Source organism: Arvicanthis niloticus, chromosome 12 (genome assembly GCF_011762505.2).
Source record: "Arvicanthis niloticus isolate mArvNil1 chromosome 12, mArvNil1.pat.X, whole genome shotgun sequence".
NCBI lineage: Eukaryota > Metazoa > Chordata > Mammalia > Rodentia > Muridae > Arvicanthis > Arvicanthis niloticus.
In genome coordinates, this window is record NC_047669.1 from 21,312,890 (window position 1) to 21,333,711 (window position 20,822).

Below are 20,822 nucleotides of genomic sequence, written 5' to 3' on the forward strand. Positions count from 1 at the left end.
GCCCGCCTTTATTTTTAAAATGTTATCTTTCTGCATGTATAAATGTTTTCCTTGTATGTCTGTGTCTACATGTTGTGCAGAACTTGATGACCTGAGGCCAGAAAAGAGCATTAGATTCCCTGGAACTGAAGTTATAGACAGTTGTGAACTGCTATGTTGATGCTAGGAATTGAACCCAGATCCTCTGCAGCTGTTAACTACTGTTCCTAACGTATGAGCCATCTCTTCAGCTCCATTTAATTCATTTTTTTAAAAGATTTATTTAAGTAGGTCGGTGACAGCCTACACCTTTATTTCCAGCATTAGGCAGGCAGAAGCAGGAGGATCTTTGTGAATTCCAGACCAGCATAGCCTACGTAGTAAGTTTTAGTTCAGGCAAAATTATGTGGTAAGAAATACTGTCTCAAGTGTGTGTGTGTGTGTGCACGCACACACGCGTGCGCACATGCATATATCCTTTTTTAAAATGCCGTATTCACGTGTGAGTATTTCATGTATGTACGTGCACCACTTGCATGACTGGTGCCTGAGGAGGCAGAAGAGGGCATTAGATCTTTTGAACCTGGAGTCACATGGTTGTGATCCACTGTCTGTGGGTAACCAACCTGGGTCTTTGCAAGGGCAAGAATTACTCTTATCTATTACGGGTCTACGGGTCCCGAGGTTTTAAAATCAATGCAACTCTTTTTTTTTTTTTTTTTTTTTTTTACAAAGGTAGTCATTTTATCATAGAAAGAAGAATCAACGACATTAATTTCTCTCCAACTTGATTTAAAAACAATCCCAAATACAGTGTCTCAAACTCCATTCTCTATTTAGTGCAGCTATCAGTGGTTAAAAAAAAAACAATACTGTCATTCTTTATCAAAAACAATTATCTCGATAGAAGTAGACAGCCAAACCATGCACTTAATAAACCCAAAATCCCAACCATTGAACACTGTTCAGGTTTGATTTCTACTGACTCTCAAGAACAAATACACTTAAAACAGCACACAAAGCTTCTGAAATCCAGTGGTAGTCTTTTACCACACGGGCTGGCAAGCCCGGGTTCCCACTTCAATCAGTTGAAACCAGTGCTGCAATGACAGAAAGGTCCTCAGTCCTTCGCCCCGCCCCTCCCGCCAGGCCCCGCCCCGAGCCCCTCCCCCGTGTCCGCCCCGTCCCCCTCCAGTCTGTTGGCCTCTCCCACTCTCCGCCCGGGTGTGGCTAGCTGGGACACGCGGAGTCTGTTGCGCACGCCCAGGACGCCAGGTCCCCGACCCGAAAGAAAAACTTTAGCGCTAAGGAGGCTATGAGGCGCGGCGTTCCGCAGGCTCCTTCCCGGAAGCGGAAGCTCGGGGGGCGGGACAAGGGCGGTCTGGATGTCTCGGCGGTTAATTCTTCTTTTCTCAAGTATTCGTTTCCCTACGTCTGGGCTGTTCTGACGCTGAGAGAGATGGTCAGGTCTGGATCTCGACCGGGCCAGGTGAGGGCTGCGGACCTGATGAGTCCCCTGTGGGGTGGCGAGAGGTGAGGGGGATTTAGGAAGGTGCTAGAAAAAATAAAAACAGTAACTGCGGCGCGCCCGAAGTGGTGAGGGCGTCCCTAGATGAAAGCTTTATTCAAGGCGTCCGTGCCAGTCTTCCAGAGCTCAGAGTTTGGTGTTAGACCCCCGGGTTCGAAGCCCAGCCTTTATCACTGATGCAATGACTTCTCTTAGCTTTAGTTAATCCTCGCCCCAGATTCAGCTTCTCGGCGCTGCCACCGGTGCTTCTATTAACTGATCTTCTGTCTCTGTTTTTGAAGTCTCCCAGTAAGTGGCTGTACCAGCCCTACTGTTCTCAAACTGTGACTGTTGGTGGTCTCTAGTAACTGCTCAAAGTACGACAGGGGAACCCATTTTCAAGGTATTTACTTGGCTTGGAACAGAGCCATTTTGGATCTACTTCCGTCCCTGCCCCCATCTAGTCAGGTAATAGGGCTAAACTAGTTTTAGCCTGCTAAGCCTTTCCATGTCTTTTCACGTTCTGGCGGGCCTGCTAATTCCCCGTTCCATCTAGACCTTATGCCAAGAACCTCTCTAGAATATTTGTCTAACACTCTCACATCTCCATTAGTTGGGTGTACTTCAGGCCACTTTCGACATCTTGTAATCTTCCACAAATCACTTCTTGTTGGACGTGTGCTCGTCTACTACTCCTAGAATATTTCATCTCTGTCCTGGAGATTTAGAAAACACGTGGCATCTAGTAGGTTTGGGGTTTTACTTTGTTTCCTATCATTTTATCAACATACCTATAATGTTGTCTTTCTTGCTAATGTATATTTTGCACTTTTTTTTTCCCCAAGACCTGTCTTGAGACTTCCTTTTTTGAATGGATGTATGTTGTCAATATGTCTAGGAAAATATGCTCTAGTCATCAAAGAAATGGAAATTAAAACCATGAGATATTTTCTACCACAAAATAAGTATGAGTGAGGGTGTTGAGAAATTGATACGCTTGTATAGTCCAGGTGGGAATATAAACAGCATAGCTTCCTCAGAAAATAAGCCAAGCATGGCAATGCACAACTGTAGTCCTAGTACTTGGGAACCGAGGCAGGAGGATCATGAGCTTGAGGCCAGCTTGAATAACAGTGAGATCCAGTCTCATAAAACCAAACCATTTAAAGTAGAGCTGAGGTGACCCAGCCAGCGCCATGACTGGTATTTACTCCAAAGAGCTGTTTGCTTTTACTTTCACTGTTGGATTATTCACAATAACTAAGACATAGAAACAACCTAAATATCTGTCAGTGAATGGGTAAAGAAATTACGGTCACATACATCTAATGGGATATTATTCAGCCTTAAGGAAAGTCTGCCATATGCAATAGCAGCTGTGAAGTGTGAGACTTACTTAGTGAACTAAGCTGTTCTAGAGGACAGATGCTGCATGATCTCACTTAATGTGCCTGAGGTAGACCAATTCAGAGACAGGGTAGAGCAGTGGTTAGAGAGGCTGCGGCTGGGAGAACTCGGGCTTGCCATTCAGTAGGTATAACTTTTAAGTATATGAAATCTAGGAATCAGTGAAATAGTGTACCTGTAGGTAATACTTTATTTTGTTAAGGTAGATGAGATGTTAAGTATTTTTATGACTTTATAAAAAATAAGGAACATCTAAGAAGAGTTTGGTTAAGAATGTTAAAGCATCTAACTTGAAGGAGCTCCCTCTGATTGACTCTGAAACAATTTGAGTGTCACTTTTTTTTTTTAAAGATTTATTTACTCTTCTGTGCATTTGTGTTCTGCCTGCATGTCTGCAAGGGCGCCAGATCCCCTGGAACTGGAGTTATAACAGTTGTGAGCTAGCTTCTTTGTCGGTGCTGGGATTTAACAGGTCCTTTGGAAGAGCAGCCAGTGTCCCTAACCGAACCGCTGATCCGACTCTTCAACCCAACCATTCATTTTTTAAAACAAAATTTTAATAAACCTTATCATTAAAAAATTTATTAGTAGAAAACATCACAAGTGAAAATCACCCAGACCCACAGTCTATAGAACTCAGTAAATTTTTGTACAGTTAGAGTAGCCATCCTGAAGCCATGATGCTTCACACTGGATTTCATACCATCGCTGGTGAATATGTCTTAATGCACTTACCCATCACAAAGAAATGAAAACCCATGGCAAGGAATTAGAACAACAGTCACCTTCCCATCCTCTTTCATAACTCACGTTCATCACCTGCATTCAGTCCTTCCTCAGCCCCTAATGTTGATTCTTTTTTGTTTTCTTTTTCCACTTTGTATAGTGTATCCACCTGGACATTTGTGTACATATGAGCACCACTACTCATAATGAGTCATAGTCTTTTGACTAGAATAGCTATCAATGTGTTCACCCTAACCAGTCAATAAGGAAGAAAGAAAGGTCCTATTCTATTCATTGAAAGTCAGCTTATAAATGTACACAGAATTGTGTAGCTACATAAACAAGTCATCTTTTGATAAAACATTCCCTTAAACAGGAACCATCAATGGATGGTCAGACTACTGAGAGAGAGTTTGAGGATATCCACATATTGTGAGGGTATCTTATAAAACACTTGATTAGAAAGATAAAAAAATTGTTTGTTTGTTTTGAGACAGGGTTTCTCTGTGTAGCAGTCCTGGAACTCACTCTGTAGACCAGGCTAACCATGAACTCAGAGATCTGCCTGCCTCTGCCTCTCCAGTGCTGGGATTAAAGGTGTGTACCACCATGCCTGGCAAAAATAGTAATCTCAATGACAAAAATCCTGGCAGACAACATTTTAAGTCATTGTATATCACCAGTAACAGGACAAACTAATATCATTTGCCTACTTGTATTGAGAATGACATATCTCTTTCTGTATTCCTCCCAGAAATACCTAACTTGAGTCTGATCATGAGGAAACAATCTAAATATTCAGAGAACCATTTTGCAGAATAATTAGCCTTTACTTTTTAAGTATGTAAAGGCTATGGAAGGTAATGAGAGCCCAAGAAACTATTCCAGATTAAAGGAGATTCATGAACCATAACAACTAAGTGTACCACGTAACCCTGGATTGAACATGGACTAGTCTTTGTTTTTTTTCTATGAAGGACAAAATTGGGATAAGTGTACTGTGAATCAGGTGTATCTAGATTAGAGCATAATGCTAAAGTGTTCAATTTTTAAAGCTATATTTGGGAAGTTTGTTCTTAAGAAACATTTAGGAATATTATGATGTCAACATACTTTGAAGTGGGCAAACAAAAAATATCGTTATTTTGAGGTTATATATGTCAGACAAAACATTTTTGTTTTAGTGTGACACTGTAAATTCATGACCCTTTTGTAAAGATTTATGTTCTATAACATTATTTGGGGCAGAAATACATAGTGTGTATGCATATGCATTCCAAATAGAGAAGAGTAAAAAATGTCAGGACATTCATAATCACTCTTGCTATGAACTATGTAATCATGCCAAGACTTGAGTGAAATCACCAACACTGAGTGCACCTAGGAGTGGACTGAGGGGAGGATTAGGAGCTTTGATGTCTTAATGTTTTCTTTTGAGTGGAGATTATATTTATCAGATACAGTTAAGATATAAGGCATACATGATGTAAAGCTTTCCAGTTGCCCTGCTTCAGAAGTCTCTCTTATCAGCTTCTCCAGATACCTGGTTTTCCTGCCTGAAGACAACTTTCTTGTGTGGCTTCCAAGACACTGAGTGCATGAAAAAATGAACACCTTGTCTACATAAAAGTCATGCATTACATTAGTTTTAAAATGCAGACTTAAAATTGTTGTTCGAGTGTAAAAAGAGTGAGAAACTGAGATGTAGATAAACAGAGTGTTTAATGTACTAGTTTTGTGCAGCCGTCTAAGAAGTTAGAAGATAACCAGAGGTATGAAGAAAGTTTATTGTAACCTCTGCATATGTGTGTGTGGAGATCAGGGATCGCTTGTCTTCCCCTAACACCCTACACTTCATTTTTGGAGACAAGATCTCTCACTGAACCTGGAGCTCTCACTGTCTTGGCTAGACTGGCTGCCGTAATTCCTCAGGATCCAGGATCCAGCCTCCACAGCATTGCTGGGGTGCTATACAGGGGCCCTCAAGCCTGGCTTTTGTGTAGCTGCTAGGAACTTGAACTCTGTTCCTCCTCCTGCAGTCAGTTTACCCACTGAGCTGACTCCCTGGCTTTGTGTATGCTGGACAAGCATTCTCCCTCTGAACTGTCTTCCCAACACCTTTGTCCTGTCCTTGAATTGCATGTATCAGAAATTGGAGATTTTAGAGCATGTTCAAGGATTGAGTATAGTCCAATTATAATGGTAATGGGTCCTTTTGGCTTAAAATAATAGGGTAGTTTTCTCTACAGATGTAAGAAATAGACTAAAGGAACATACATGTGTTGCCTTCCCCACACTGCATGTAGAACAAATGTATTGTAGAAGACTTAAATTATAATTGTGGATTTTAAAATACTTCTCATTTATAAAGAGTAAATGGCATGCTTCATACATAGAATGGAATATTCAACCTCATAGAAGAAAGGAAGTTTTGGTTTATGCTACAGTATAGATGATGGTTAAAGTTACTATGCTGGTCACAGAAGGACAGATGTTCCATTTAGAAGTGGTTTCTAGCGTAGTCAGTTTGAGAATGTAGAAAGTAGTTGCCAGGGCAGGAAGAAGAGGAGATGGAAACTTACTATGTCGCTTTGGATGTATGAAACAACACATGAGTGCTACTGAAAGGATGGCAGGATGGCAATCAATGGAGCAATAATTACATATCTTCTATAATGCATTCTGTCATAGGTGCTATCTTCAGGAAGGCAACCCAGATCTAAGTTACCAAGTGGAAAGAAAGGGTGAGTACTTCTCAAAGTTTCCAAGTTCAGGAAGTTTGAACTTAGATTAAGGCAAATTTTCAGGTCTTAGGGCTTGATTGCATTTTGCCTACCTCAGGAAAATAAGTGGGCTCTGCCTCCACAAGTAGTTGGGTATTATGCAGATTATAAATCATTAGTGATTAAGTCAAAGTCGTGAAAGAAAAGCAATTCTCCTTGGAGTTTAACCACGAGTGAGTCCAGACTTGAATTCTCTACTTCATGCTCCTGTGTCTGCCGGCCTCTCAGTCTGTTTTATGAGTCTGAATCTGTGTCTGCCTGAAGGCTGCCTTGTGAATCTGTGTGTGTGTATTCCTATGTGTTTATGTCTGTGTGTAAATACAGAGGACTTCACTCTGTCTTTATTGAACAGCACTAGAAGCATCCCATGGGGAAGAAATGGGATACTTTACAGAAATCTTAGACTTTTACAAGGGATTATGTCACTCCAGCTGACCTAGACAACAAACAGTGTTTATCAGCAAATTTCCATAATGGTTGCTTTCAACCTTTACATGATAGATTTTAGGAGTTTGCTTTCAAGTCTGTGTTTGCTGTCTTTAGCAAATGATGCCCATGCATTACTCCAGGTCATGGCAGAATAACCTGGAGGTTGCAGTGGGGCATTAGCTGAGGCTGTAAAATGTGATTACCTGGGAAATGTAAGGCAAGTGGGTTTGGTCATTACACTCTTCTCTTTAGGCAGATTAAGCAAACAGTTTGGGATAGCAAAAATGTGTGAGAGCAGTCTTCTGTGACCTCAAGGTGTAGTATCCTCTGTGGCCGTGAGGACCAGCAAAAGTTCCAGTCCCTTAGAATGTAACAGATGTCTCAGGATATTCCATCACTTCCTGCATTATTCCAACCTAGCCAGTATTTAGTGCTCTCCACAGCGTCCTATCCACATCACATGTGAATAGACGAGCTTTCTTTTCCAACTCTGCTGGAAAGGAAATGATTGTTTACATATTTAAAAAAAAAATACTTGCAATTTTTTTAAGGATATCAACTTTGTTTTCTAGGACCCATGTAAGAAAAATAGCACATTTTAATGTAGATCCCGCCTGTCCTGTTCATTCTGATTCAGAAAGTCAGGTAAGGTTAAAGTGGCTGGATACTGATATGCTGTTTTAATTGGACCTCAGGTGAACCTAACGGACGACAGTGCCTGAGTAAAGTGTGATGTGCACCGAGGAAGTATACAGGCTGTCGTTGCTTTAAGACATGTTTCTACATTGATAAAGTTCATGTAAAGAAGTGTGTTAGAGGAGGCATGGTTTATTTTTCTCTAAGAGGCTTTTTTTCCTACAGACAGACACTGTGCAGGGACTGGACGGTTGTGCTTCTTTGCTGCGGGGCATTTTGAAAAATGAAGATTCAGGTTTTATTTTTTAAAGTTCTTTGCTGATCATCTTTTATCAATGAGCTAGTTCCTTTTCATGTTTACAGACCTTTTTATTATTAACAGGCTCAGAAATGGTATATTCAGAAAATAGATGCAATTCTAAACCTTTAGAGGGCAGAAAGAACAGATCTAAAAAGAAAGGTCCTGAAAAACATGTTCCTTCAGTGGTCCGAAAAGAAATATGTGAGTATTTTCCCCATATTTACTTAAAGCTAATTGTGTGTGTGTGTGTGTGTGTGTGTGTGTGTGTGTGTGTGTGTCTGTGTCTGTGTCTGTGTCTGTGTCTGTGTATACATATCAGGGGTCAAGCCAATGCCAGGTGGCTTCTTTCACTATTTGTTGAGACAATGTCTCTTTACTGAACCTGAAGTTCACCAGTTCTGCTAGAGTGGTTGGCCAGGAAGCTAGAGATCTGTCTGTCTCTGCTTCTCCAGTTCTGGGAATACAGAAATGTACCTCTGTGTTGAACTTTTTACATGCATATTGGGGATTTGAATAATAATTTTTATTTTTTTTAAGATTTGTTTGTTTGTTTGTTTGTTTATATGAGTACACTGTAGCTGTCTTCAGACACACCAGAATTGGACATTGGATCCCATTACAGATGGTTGTGAACCACCATGTGGTTGCTGGGAATTAAACTCATGACCTCTGGAAGAGCAGCCAGTGCTCTTAACTGATGAACCACCTCTCCAGCCCCAAATCATAATTCTTTTAAAATTAATTTGTGTGTATATATTCTAGTTTAGTTAAAGAATAAACTTGTGGAACTACAGTTAGGATATAGGACAGAAAAACCCGCCAGTGGTTGACACTGATTGTATTCACAAACATACTGTTGTGTGCTTTCGTGGTTAACCTTGTTGAAAATTAAGTGTAGTGATTCAGGAAAAATTTTAAAACAAGTTTTGAGAATATTGTCTTTTAAGGCTTATAGACTAGACAGTTCAAGATGAAGTTGAAACAGTCTACACTATGAATTCCATTCTTAAATTAACATGGAATTGTACATATTTATGGAGTACAGTGTACTGTCTGCACACATATACAGTGCATAGCAATCAATCAGATTACAATGGGAATTCTGGGTGGAATCAGCTAGTCTTATTCTTCAGATGGGCCAGACATGTCAGTCAGTACTTAAGGACATGCTTACATTTTACACAAGGGGTAAAGTTTTTTTTTTTTTTTAATCTAAGACAACGCCCCCTAAATTTAAGGTATTAAGAGATCAAGATGGAAACAAAATAGTCTAGAAAATGGAGATGGAAAAACTGGATGTTGTCATTCCATATGATCATTAGTTAAGAGGGTGAAGGCTAGTAAAACAGCTCCCTTCATTTCATCTTGGAGACCAGTCATCTTCTAGTTTGCTTGCACTGTTCAGGAGGGTAGGCACTAGCCCCCATGTGCCTGCTGATCCCTTGAAATATGACTAGTGCACCTAGTTTGTAAAAATGTAAGTCCATTTTCCCTTTTTCCAGCTCCTGCTCCTGGAATGACAACTCTGAGACTAATTATTAATGCCTAGGTCATAAGCTTTGGCTCATTCCCCAACTAGCTCGTAACTTATTTGACCCAGTCTAACTATTCTATGTCTTCTACATGGTTAGTTACCTCTCCTCAGCTTCATGTACCCAAGTCCAGGGAGAATTTTCTCCTAATTCTATACTGAGTTCATCTACCTGCTGGTTAGTTAGCTCTCCTTCAGTAGTCCCCACCTGCTTCTTCCCCAGCATCTGGCTCTCAACTCTCCCATGCCTCTCTATTTCCCAGAATCCTCTGTTTTCCTGCCAGTGTCCCACCTCCTGTTTCCTGTCTCAGCTCATTGGCTATAGGCTTTTTTATTGACACATGTTTTTATAAGCGATCGCTACCCTGGTAGGCTGAATGTGTGTGTGTGTGTGTGTGTGTGTGTGTGTGTGTGTGTGTGTGTGTGTGTGTGTTCACATTAGTGTAGCTATGTACCCATGTGCATACACCTTTGTCTTTCCTTATTCACGTCCTACCTTTAGTTTTCTTACTGAACCTGAAGCTTATGGATTTGACTAGGCCGGTTGGCCAGTAAACTCGTGGATCCATCTGTCCCTGACTCCCCTTTGGGTTAAGACCATACTGCCTGTCAGACCTTGCCAGGTTCTGGGGATGCCAGGTTCTTGTGCTTGAGCCAGCAGGTACTTTACTGACTGGGCTATTTTTCTAACCCCAAGGCATAAATTTTAATTAATTTAGTAAATTTGAAAACTGATATCCAATTATAAAACTTTAAGATTTTTGGAATACTTTTGGTGTATAAATCTACTCTTAACTATAAATGACATTCAGTCTAAATAGAGATGGAATGTTTCTGATAAAAATTTAGCATCTGTTTTGAGGTATACTTTAAATATATGCTGGGTTTTGAAAATTTAATGCAAAAAGTGTTTTGGTTCTGGGCATTATACACTGAAATGCTAGTATTATTGCTGTATTACTTATTTTTGTGGTGTTGGAGATCAGACTCAGGGCCTTCAGCGTGCTAGGCAAGAACTATACAGTTGAGCTGCAGCCCTGGCTCTGGCTTCGTGTGAATAAGACATGAACAGTAAGTCATCCTCTTAACTTTTTGGTGTGACTACTTAGAACTTTAAATGACACACATTACTTATATTATGTTCCTGTTGGACAGTATCTTAACTAGGGCCCGTACCATATAGCCAGTTGTGGTTTTAAAAATGGTGTTTAGTTTTACTTCATAACTAACGTTTTGTCAGAACCTACTGTTCATATGTCTTCTGTGGCTGCTTTGGCACTACAGTGGCATTGAGTGGTTGTGACAGACAAGTTAGCTCACAAGCCTGCAATGTTTACTCTCTGGCCTTTTAAGAAAGAAGCATGTTTGAAGTTTGTTAATTTATGTAGGATGGTGACATCTGCTGGCAGTGGCAGGACATTGTGAAGCTCAGCTTGATTAGAGACTGCAGAAAGGCCCGTGAGCTAGTGGAGTGAGAACTTGGGCCTGTGGACATGGACTCAGAACTCCTCAGATTAGACAATTCTTACGGCACCAGAAGTCTAAAAAGAGAGGCCTAGGACTCGGAAGGGGAGGACAAGATTATGTGCGGTGGCTGTGGCCTCTGCGCTCCTGTGGATCATCTTAGACTTCAAATTAAAATGGTTTTAGAGGATATTTTTCTATTTTATTTATTGTAAAATTATTTTTAATAAAAACTGATACCTTATAGGAAGTTATTAGCTAGTTTTGTAGCTCTTCTGATAGAGATGACCTGTTATTGCTATGGGTTTTTATCATCTCAGGGATCATGTTTAGAAGTATATTTCTAGATAGCAAGATTTATTAAAATGAAATATTTACTTATCTGGTCAGTTTGCAACTATTCGATGACACAACATTGCTGAGCGTTTACTCCGTGCTCCATACTGTTCTAAGAGGTTGCCGAGTGTTACTTACAGTTCAGCAATCTTTAGAAGTTGGTGATTTTTATTTGCATTTCACTCTGTCTTTGTATTTAATAACAATGAGATTATGAGAAATAAGAAGACAAGTATAGTATTATTGATTTACTTTAACTCTGTGACCAGGGTTGGGGGGTTGACTGAAAAAATGACAGGAAATTGAAGGAGTGAGTTGGGGTACCTCTATTGGCAGCATCAAGCAAACTCACTTTTCCACTCTCAAAACTAAAGGATGCAGCAGCCTATCCTGGAGGGGTCCATATAGTGAAGAAACATTAGGAAGGTGGCGAGACTAATGATTAGCCTGCCCCTCATGTAAAGGAAGAAATGGCCTTCAGTCCTGTGTGCATGTGCACATGGCGGAGGCTGACATTGGGCATCTTCCTCCTCATGCCTCATCTTATTATTCATTTATTTGGTAGTCCTGGGGCTTGAACCCAGGGCTTCTTGACACATGCAGCACAACTGTTCTGCACTACCATCATCTTGTTTGTTGAGACTTGTCTTTTCACCAAGCCTAGAGTTTGCTCTTCCAGCTGGGCTGACCAGCTGATTGGTGAGCTCAGAGGAGCCTCTTGTCTCTTGCTCCCCTGGTCTGGGTTTACAGATGCCCCATGGCTATGCCTGGCTTTTTAAGTGGGTGCTTGAGTGACAAACATGCCATTAAGCTATCACCCCAACCCTCGGGTTCTGTCTTAGAACCCTGTCAGGCTTCTAGAGTGTAGTCCTAAAAGTCACATTCACCTTCTAGTAGTGTTCCCCAAAAATGAAACCTTGGGCTCTCCATACCCCCAGTAATGTCCATCAGAATTTAAAGATTCATTTTCAAGATCATGTGTAAACATCAAATTCCTCAGATTGTCAGACAGCTTATTGGGCTTGTTTAATTATTGAAGAGACTCTCAAATCCACCAGTTGATTGTTCTTCTCCCCTCAGTAGACTTCTCTAGTTTTTTGGATGTTGTCCTAGAAGGTCCCATTTGGTTTGGGAGCTTTCCCATGGACTTCAGTGGGACATCGGCTGTGAGCCGTGTGTTCCTGAGAGTTGGATTAGAACAACTCTATGTTCTTTTCACCTTCATAGAACATGATCTTTGTCTCCTTGTGAGTCTTAGGTAACACAGCCCTCCATGCTCAGGCATTGCCTGAGCCGGACTTTCCAGCAGTCCATACACTCTTCACATGGAAGCTGGTTTTGAAGACTCACTGCTGTGATAGTCTTCCGCATAGCACCCCACAGACAGTTTGGGTGTCTTCCCAGGGAAGAGAGGGACAGGGCCTGCAGAGGCTGCGCCTGCCTTCTGCAGTGTTTGGAACTGTTGGGTAACTGGTGTCAGAATAGGATTCAGACCTCAAAGTTTCCCAGCCAGTCCTAAAACCACTCTGCTCCAAAGAAGCAGTATTTTTTTAATCACCAATTTTTTAATAAGAAAAAAAAAGGTAAGGAAAGGTTATGCAAATCGTCAAGGTTACTCAGCTAATAAGTAAACATTCTAGTATATATCCTTTAGTAGCTGTAAATGCTCATGAAATTGTGTCATTTGTATTTGTTTTTTGTAGGTGCTACCCCAAGCTATTTTTCAAAGTCCATTTTGTAACCTGATAACTTATAATCTACCATATCCTGTCATTTCTGTTAATCCTGTTTAGCAAACATTTGGGGAGGGGAATCTTTTTAGACAAGGAAATAGAATCTAGATTTTTTTTAATACCAGATATAGAACAGTGCTGTATCAAAACCTTTCTCATTCTTGAGCTTATTAATACCAGGCTTATATTTTACGTATACACTAGTGAGAAGTTCAGTAATGAGGCATAAGACACACTCCTGCCTAGGAGCTACCTGATAGCTATGGGAGGCCTGCCCTTCTTTTGAAAAGAAACAGGAGATGGTGGTGGAGGTAGGCGGAAGGGCTGAGAGGAGAGGAAGTGCAGGCTTAGATTTTTCAAAACCTACTTTAATAAGGGTTCTTAAACACTTCACCCTTGACTTTTGGCCCATCTACCAGGCTATCTACCACTGCTGAGTGGCTTGAGTCCACAAGCAGCAAGAAGCAGCCGGAACACCACAGAAGTCGTGTGACTCGTGTCTACACTGGCCAAGAGTGGAGGAAACATTTGAGTTGAGAGTAATAGAGAGTTGGAAAAGGGGGTGGTGGTCACATCTGGAGAATGTTTAATACTAGATTAAGATTGGTTTTGTTTTTTGATTGTCCACTGTTCTCACTGGTTGACCTGTTTCTTTTTTTAACTATGAAAATATAGAAAGTTACAGGTGGCAGTACTCATACTGGAGTTGTAGCTGAAAGGGAGGTTTCCCAAGTGGCACTTACTGGAGATTTTAATAAGTACACTGGGGAAACTTAATTCATTACTTTCAAAAGAACTTGGGGTGATTTTCTTCTGGGAGTTACAGTGAAGGTATTAGGTAAAAGCTGTTGAAGACTCACATTGAAGAACCCACTTCCTTTTCCACATCAGTATCATCAGAAAATAAGAAATGGATATCTAATGAAGCTTCCACTGGAAGTGACACAGCACAGCCTTGGTCGCTACAAGAACACTATAGAATGTACTCACCGATAATATACCAAGCCCTCTGTGAGCATGTGCAGACTCAAATGTCACTGATGAATAACTTGGCTTCAAAAAAAGGCCCCCGTGGAATGCCTGCTGTGTGTCATCCCTTGTCTAATTCAGGTTAGTTCCTTCCTACCATAGTTTGGAAATGTTGAATGTGAACTATGATTTCTTTGTAATTACATAGCACTATAAGGTGTGAATGATGCATCCTTCTTTCTCTCTAACTCCATAGGCTCTCAGGCAACACTACACTCCTCCACTTCTGTCTGGCCAGCTCGGCAGCCATCCTGCCCTCTAATGGTCCACTCTGTGGGTATATATAGTTTGTTACTAAAGTAATGGCTTCTTTAGAGAAATTGTCATCTTAGCAGTGTACTGAATTTATTGATCAAATATAGTAGGATATAAAACCAATTTCATAATTTTTGTATTAAAAAAGTTTTAACTCTTAAGAACAGTAGAGAGAGAGAGAGAGAGAGAGAGAGAGAGAGAGAATATCATGAGAAAAGAAATCAAGCCCTCCGACCACCCAAGCATCCCTGGTAAAGTGTGTTTTCACTCGGTTAACGCCATATGTTTTATTCTGTTTGTAAGTGCTTTTTCTTTAAAATAAGAACTTTGTTTTACACAGTTAAATGCTGCTTTTTCACTTAATACAGTAGTATGACTGTTTTCTTCATATATGCCTTTTATAAAGTTAAGCTGAATTTTGTGGGTGTTTTTTCTCTTAAGACAAATGTCTCTGAGCTGAGCTGCATAATAAAATCACTAGTCTCTGATTTGACATTGAACTAACAGCTAGTTTTTTTACTATGACATTCACATACATTTTACATATGCACAAACATTTTTATTTCTGTGCTCCTAAAAATTGAACCCAGCACCTCACACACTAGACAAGCACCTCACAATACTAGACAAGCACACCACCACTGGGCCCCATCTCTAGCTGTGTATATTTTTATCAAAGCTCTGTGTGTGTTTTTAAAATAAAATACTTATTTTATTTTTATTTGTGTGGGGATTTTGCCTATATGCATGTCTGTGCACCACATGCATGACAGCATTGGATCCCCAGGAACTGGAGTTGTGAGCAGCATGTGGGTGGTGCTAGGAACTGAACCCAGATCCTCTGCAAGAGTAACAAGTCTTAACAGATGAGCCATTGTTCCAGCCTCTGAGCATGCTTCTTAAAATGTTTCTCAGAATGAAAATGTTTGTTTGAGTCCAAATGTGGGCTAATTTTCGATGCTTTTAAAGCATCTGTGGTATTTGTAAACAGTCTATTTTCATCATGGCCTAATGTTCCCACATTGCAGAGTGATCTGCTTAAGCTCTGGAAAACTAGTCTTTGTTGTGTAGTGAAGAAGTCCAGCTTGCTTGTAAGCTAAAAATATCCAAAATTGGTCTGTAATGGTAGAAAATTATGTTCTAATATTAATTCATTTATGTTTTTATAGTCTTATAAATATCTGTTTATATTTTTGAAGGCTTACTTTTTTTTCTTGCTTTAGGAAGTTCAGACTGATGATGATAGCCAGTTTGAATCACAAGCTCAAACAACCTCCATGAAGCACTGTGATGCTCTCAGGAATCCATTTCGTGTCCATCCTGGAGGTGCACTCGGCCTTCCCCACACTGACAGTACAGCCCTTTCAAAGACTCAGCAGCTGAATCTTGCGAATTGGATTCTGCCCCAACAGAGAGCTTCTAAGGATGCAGAACTACTACCGTGTTTCCCAACACACATGTCTCTGTTCCCAGCTCACGGGGAGGACACTGTCTCAGACATTCAGGCAAACCAGAGTTCCTCTCAGTTACAGCCAGCCTTCTTGGCCACTAATGAAGAAAAATGTGCCAAAGAACAAATTGGAGAGGCCACAAATGAAGGAAAGCATTTAAGCATACATGTGCAAGATGCAGAAATAGCCAAGAGTGTGCAGCAGGCAGAAAATGTGAGCCAGACTGCTGAAAAAGTCAGAATTACCAAGTGCCTGTTGGGAGAGCTCAAGGCCCTGATCGCAGAACAAGGTAGATGAGCACTTCGTGGTTTTCCGTGATCTAGAGTGCTTGCTAGCACTGTTGTGTTTTCTCAATGTCATTCAGATGATGGCGATGGAGCACGAGTTTCTGGTGTTTTTCACAGAACTGTATCTTGACCCAATAAGGAAAAGAGTTGTTTGCTGTCTTATGTTTTAGGGTTTTTGTTTGTTTCTTGAGACAGGGCTTCATGTAGTCTAGGATAGCTTCCAGCTCGCTCTGCAGCTGCTGCTGGTGCTGGAGCCCTGGTCTTCCTCCCTAGATGACTTTTTTGCTTAGAAAAGATGTAAATTTACTTCTATCATTTAATAACTAGATGTTACATTGTTCAACAGATTCCACTTTGTGTGATAACCGAAGCCACTTACTAGCTTCTTAGGTTTTATGTTTAGTATTTTTTTCTTAAATCAAGGAAAAAGGTCTTTGAGCCAAGTTGTTGTTTTGTGTGTGTGTGTGTGTGTGTGTGTGTGTATTATTTTTAAAGTAGTGGCATTTGCATAGTAATTGATCGTGAAACTAACAGAATAGCTGCCATTTATAGGCTGACACATACACAGACTTCTAAAATCTTTGGAAATACAGCATAGTTAAGCCATAGGTTAAGTATAAAAATTGATGTTTTAAAATCTTCAAATTAGACAGTTCTTGTAAAAAAAAAAAGTTTGGTTGGTTTTTGTTTATTTTATTTTTTGAGGTAGGGACTCACTGTATAGCTCTGGCTACTCCAGAACTTGCCTTGTAGATCAGGCTGGACTTGAACTCACAGAAAGCAACTTACCTCTATCTCCCAAGTATTGGGGTTAAAGGCATGCACTGCCACATCACACCTGGCTGTTTCTTTTCTTTAATTAAATCTTCAATCATGGCAGCAGCAGTGGCAGCAATGGTACCAGTGTCACATGTCCTGAGTGCTCACTTGGCCCAGCACTGTGTTGTGCTCTCACAGGTGACCTCTGTTGAGTCTCACAGCACCCTTATAATTGCCTCCATCTCAGGTAAGGAAAGCGAGGTTTGGTCAATAGTACCTCATTCTATCTCAGCAACCCACGGAGATACCTTTGTCTAGTTCTCTTTAACTATGAAAAAAACCTAAAAAATTTCTTAGATTAGAAAGGAGGAAGGACTAAAATCAAGATGTGCTGTGCAGGATAGTGACTGGGTATAGTAAATAGCAATACAGCTTTCCTACTGCTAAGAGGCTAGCTCTGGCCTTCTCACCACAAAAAAATGAATATATGAGGCAATGTGTGTCCATTCATTCATTTTCGCTATTGTACTGTCCACATGTAATTCGAAACATTTTAGACACAATAAATTATACAGTCTTTATGTGGTTTGACTCAGGTCAGTGCTCTAAAAGCTGGTTGAGCCAGCTCTCCACCTTCAGAACCAAGAGCAGAACTGCTCTTTAGAGAGGACCACAGTCGCTGGACAGAGTTGTTCACTCTGTGCACGCACTTTTCATCAGTGTTCAGATCCTGTGGAGGCGAATACGCCTGTATATACTTGATCACACTCCTATGCTTTGGTGGGATGGAGGGGACAGCGAAAGCTGGGACACATACTTGCTCCTTACACGTGTTGACCACTTCCAGTCATAGCTGCTCTCCACAGTTAGGAACAAAAGATACAGGTCGGCTGGGTCACATTAGTTGTACTTTATAAAGTTAAATAATGAAGTCATATCTTAGAAAATCCACATTCAGTATTTTGCCAAATGAATCACCTAAAATAAACTATATTTTTTGGTTTTGTTTTTCAAGACACGGTTTTTCTGTGTAGCCCTGGCTGACCTGGAACTCACACTTTAGATCAGACTGGCCTTGAACTCAGAGACGCCCCTGCTTGCTGAGTGCTGGGATTAAAGGCGTGCACCACCATCAAGTGGTGATGAACTTATTTTTAAATGCAGGCTCAGAGTACTGTTGGTGTTTATAGGAAACGTCCACAGCAGTCGTCGAGTCCACCATCGAGCTTTGATCAGTACCAACTAGGAGATATGTGCACATCTGTTTCCCACGTCACTTAGAAAAAACTAAATATAATAGTTTTGTGATCTAAAATTAATCTTTCTCTACTCAGTTTAACAATTCCGTAGAATTGTTCTGAGAAAGTACAGACAGCAAGATAAAGGAAAATGAAATTTGTATAATAATCATGAGTAATGAAGTTGAAATCTATAATGAGTACACATTATCTAGATAGACTTAAGTAATACATGCCAGTAATCCTGTCAATTTACAACACTGATTTTGCTTAGTTGCCTTTTATAGAGGACTCAGAAGTTGAAAGATTGGTGACAGAAATAGAGGCGAGCATATCTGGACTTTCAGCACTGAGTGGCCACACAAATGTGGAAGTTGAAATAGCCATGGCCCTGCAGCCACTGAGAAGTGAGAACGCACAGCTGCGGAGGTAAGACTTGCTCTGTGGATGTTTTCCTCTGTAGGTAAAAGTGCTCCACAGCCAGCCCAGATGCCAAGGAGACACATTTTAGTCTCCCAGTATTGATGCCTTCCCATTCTCGTTTTCTGAAGGTTTCACATTCTTCAACTTTCCATACTTCTGCCCACTAGCATGTATGTTCTCCCACCTGCTTTATGTCTGTTGTCACCTGTTAGCATGTACATCAGAAGATGGGCCTGCCTCAGATAGTTACTGTTTCAGTATGTTTCCCAGGGAGCGATGGGGCAGGGAGTGTGAAAGTAATCATCCCACATGTCTTGGACCAGAAGTCATTTTGCGATCTAAAACCTAAAACAAGTCAATGCTCCCACCTGATACAGACGCCTGGAGCATGGCGTCAGGGAGGAGGCCCTGATGTGAGGGAGCCCTTAGATGTAGGACAACTCTTATGTAAATTTCTACATTTCTTTTTAGTCATATTAACTTGCTGGAGTTATATTCTTAACTTGTTTAAGAAAGCTTGAAAGCAGTGAAATAAATCTTGAGATGTAAGGAAATCCCTCCCCCCATCTATTATCAGTATTGTTTTAACATTGAGTGTTTCTGTGATGACCACTGAAGTGTATCATCCAGGATCTGTTGATGGACAGAGTTCATTTTCAGGTGCTTCTCAGCTCTGCACTGTAATGTGCCCTGACAGTGTTCTCGTGAGCACAGATGGGACTTACAGGGACACACACATTTTTCAAGAAACTTGAAAACCGTAAAGAAGAATTCCTAGTTGGAGAGTAGTTTAAATTTGTGGGTCTGTAGCCTGGAGATGACATCTGGTGAGACTTACGTGTTTAGGATCAAGAGAGCTAAACAGGTAAAAAGTCTGAGAGTTGTGGGCTTAAGTTTGAATAATAATAATAATAATAATAATAATAATAATAATAATCAGTTCTACTTTGAGGGGTTCCTATAACAGTATTGATTGTCCAAGAACTAAAGTCAAGAGTAAGTAACAGGAAGTGAGCAGCAGCTGCTCCTCATGGTTACTGCACGTCTGCAGTGCATCACTTAAATCCTCCCAGGAGTGCTACAAGCATTATGCCATCTTCATGTGGGGAGGAGGAAACCAAGGCACAGAAAACGTTTTCTGATTTGCTCAGAGTTGTATATTTAGGAATTGAGGGAGTCAAGACTTAATTCCAAGGTGATTTGATTTTAGAGCCCCAAATCTTAGCTGTGGGCTTCTACAGTAACTCCACGAGGAAGTAGAGACTTAATGATCACTCTTCAGGTGTGTTTGCAGCATGTTTTTTAAAGGAATAATAATCAAATAATTGGTTTGTTTCACATATACTAGAACCTAGTCTAAGACTATTATCTTAACATGGCCAGCATGGAGATGCCAGTGGTTCTTGTTTCCGTTTCTCAGAATGTTCTAGAATTGCTGTAGGAGTTCCTTCATAAGCCTTTTGTGGAAAGGAGGCTTGCTCTTTAATTTGTCACTAGTTTTTAATTTTTCTAAGGGTGTTAATAGAGATCCACTTCTTTGGAATTGACAGTAGAGCTTTTTAGCTCTCTGTCCATAGGGAGAAAAGATTGTATAACGTCTGTTGCCACTGTTATTTACTTGACCTTTTAAAGGATAAAAATTGCTGAAAAATGAAGCATTTGTTAGATATATTCCTTTGGATAGAATGGGGCTTCCAGTAGCAACGTGGGAATTTTGTGCTATTTTTAAATCTTTATTTGGAAAGAATCATTCATAAATTTCACTATAAATAAAAACTAGAATGTGTAGGCTTTTTTAGAAGTGATTTTCATTTTTGTTCTTTGTAGACATTTGTAAACTACATGTTTTTAACTAGAAACTGATCCTTTCCCTCCTCACCCAACCCCCACACAGCTTGAAGTTTATTGCCATCTTGTGGCAAAAAGAAAAAGTACTAGGTGCATGGCTTCTAATGTACTTTGGGCATTTTGAAATGTCCATTACTTATATGAAGCGCAGGTGTCTCCATTAGTCTGCCTGTTCCCAACCCACAGGACATCTTTAATCTGTAATGCCTTGTTGAATTTAACTATAAGAAGCCCCTAATATGTCCCAAAATATCCTGGGTGGTGGTTCAGAATAGAGTATTACCTCATAGTAAGAATCAGCAGTCAAGAGTGCCTTAATATATATTAGATAGCTTAGAATTTATGACTATTTCCTAATTTCAGATTCAAATGTAAGATTAATAGAGTCCAGACAGTACAACAGTTTGTGAGCAAATGCACACAGTTGTGGATTCTATTAAGGTGTTTGTCTTGTCTTTTTGACAGATGATAGAATAGTAGTACCTCCTAGAGAAGAGATTTTTTTTTGATTATCCTCTCCCACACTTTATTTTGTAGTTAGGAGAGGTGATAGAAGAGCCAGTGAGTTAAAATTTAGATTTACTCTGTTGTCTAGAAGTCTAGAAAGCAAGAACAAGATCCAAGCTAGAAATGTACATTTGGGATTTTGAATACATTTTTACAGAGCTTTTACTATGGATCTGTCCTTGTAGACACTGGA

At 40.3% G+C, this 20,822-nt stretch overlaps 1 protein-coding gene across 5 annotated transcripts in view; it reads left to right on the top strand.

Moving 5' to 3' along the window:
* The first annotated feature begins 1,312 nt into the window (after window positions 1–1,312).
* The window catches only part of Ccdc14 (coiled-coil domain containing 14), a 35,835-nt gene continuing 16,325 nt past the window's right edge, over window positions 1,313–20,822 (top strand). The window contains exons 1-9 of one of the 5 annotated variants that reach the window (XM_034515765.2): window positions 1,313–1,468; window positions 6,311–6,363; window positions 7,404–7,476; window positions 7,693–7,762; window positions 7,850–7,969; window positions 13,724–13,942; window positions 14,058–14,134; window positions 15,340–15,856; window positions 18,139–18,280. In XM_034515765.2, coding sequence (XP_034371656.1) covers window positions 1,439–1,468; window positions 6,311–6,363; window positions 7,404–7,476; window positions 7,693–7,762; window positions 7,850–7,969; window positions 13,724–13,942; window positions 14,058–14,134; window positions 15,340–15,856; window positions 18,139–18,280 — 1,301 coding nt within the window. In that variant the 5' untranslated portion in view covers window positions 1,313–1,438. The remainder of the gene's footprint in view (window positions 1,469–6,310; window positions 6,364–7,403; window positions 7,477–7,692; window positions 7,763–7,849; window positions 7,970–13,723; window positions 13,943–14,057; window positions 14,135–15,339; window positions 15,857–18,138; window positions 18,281–20,822) is intronic. The other 4 variants (XM_076942871.1, XM_076942873.1, XM_076942874.1 and 1 more) reach the window with 4 other exon arrangements.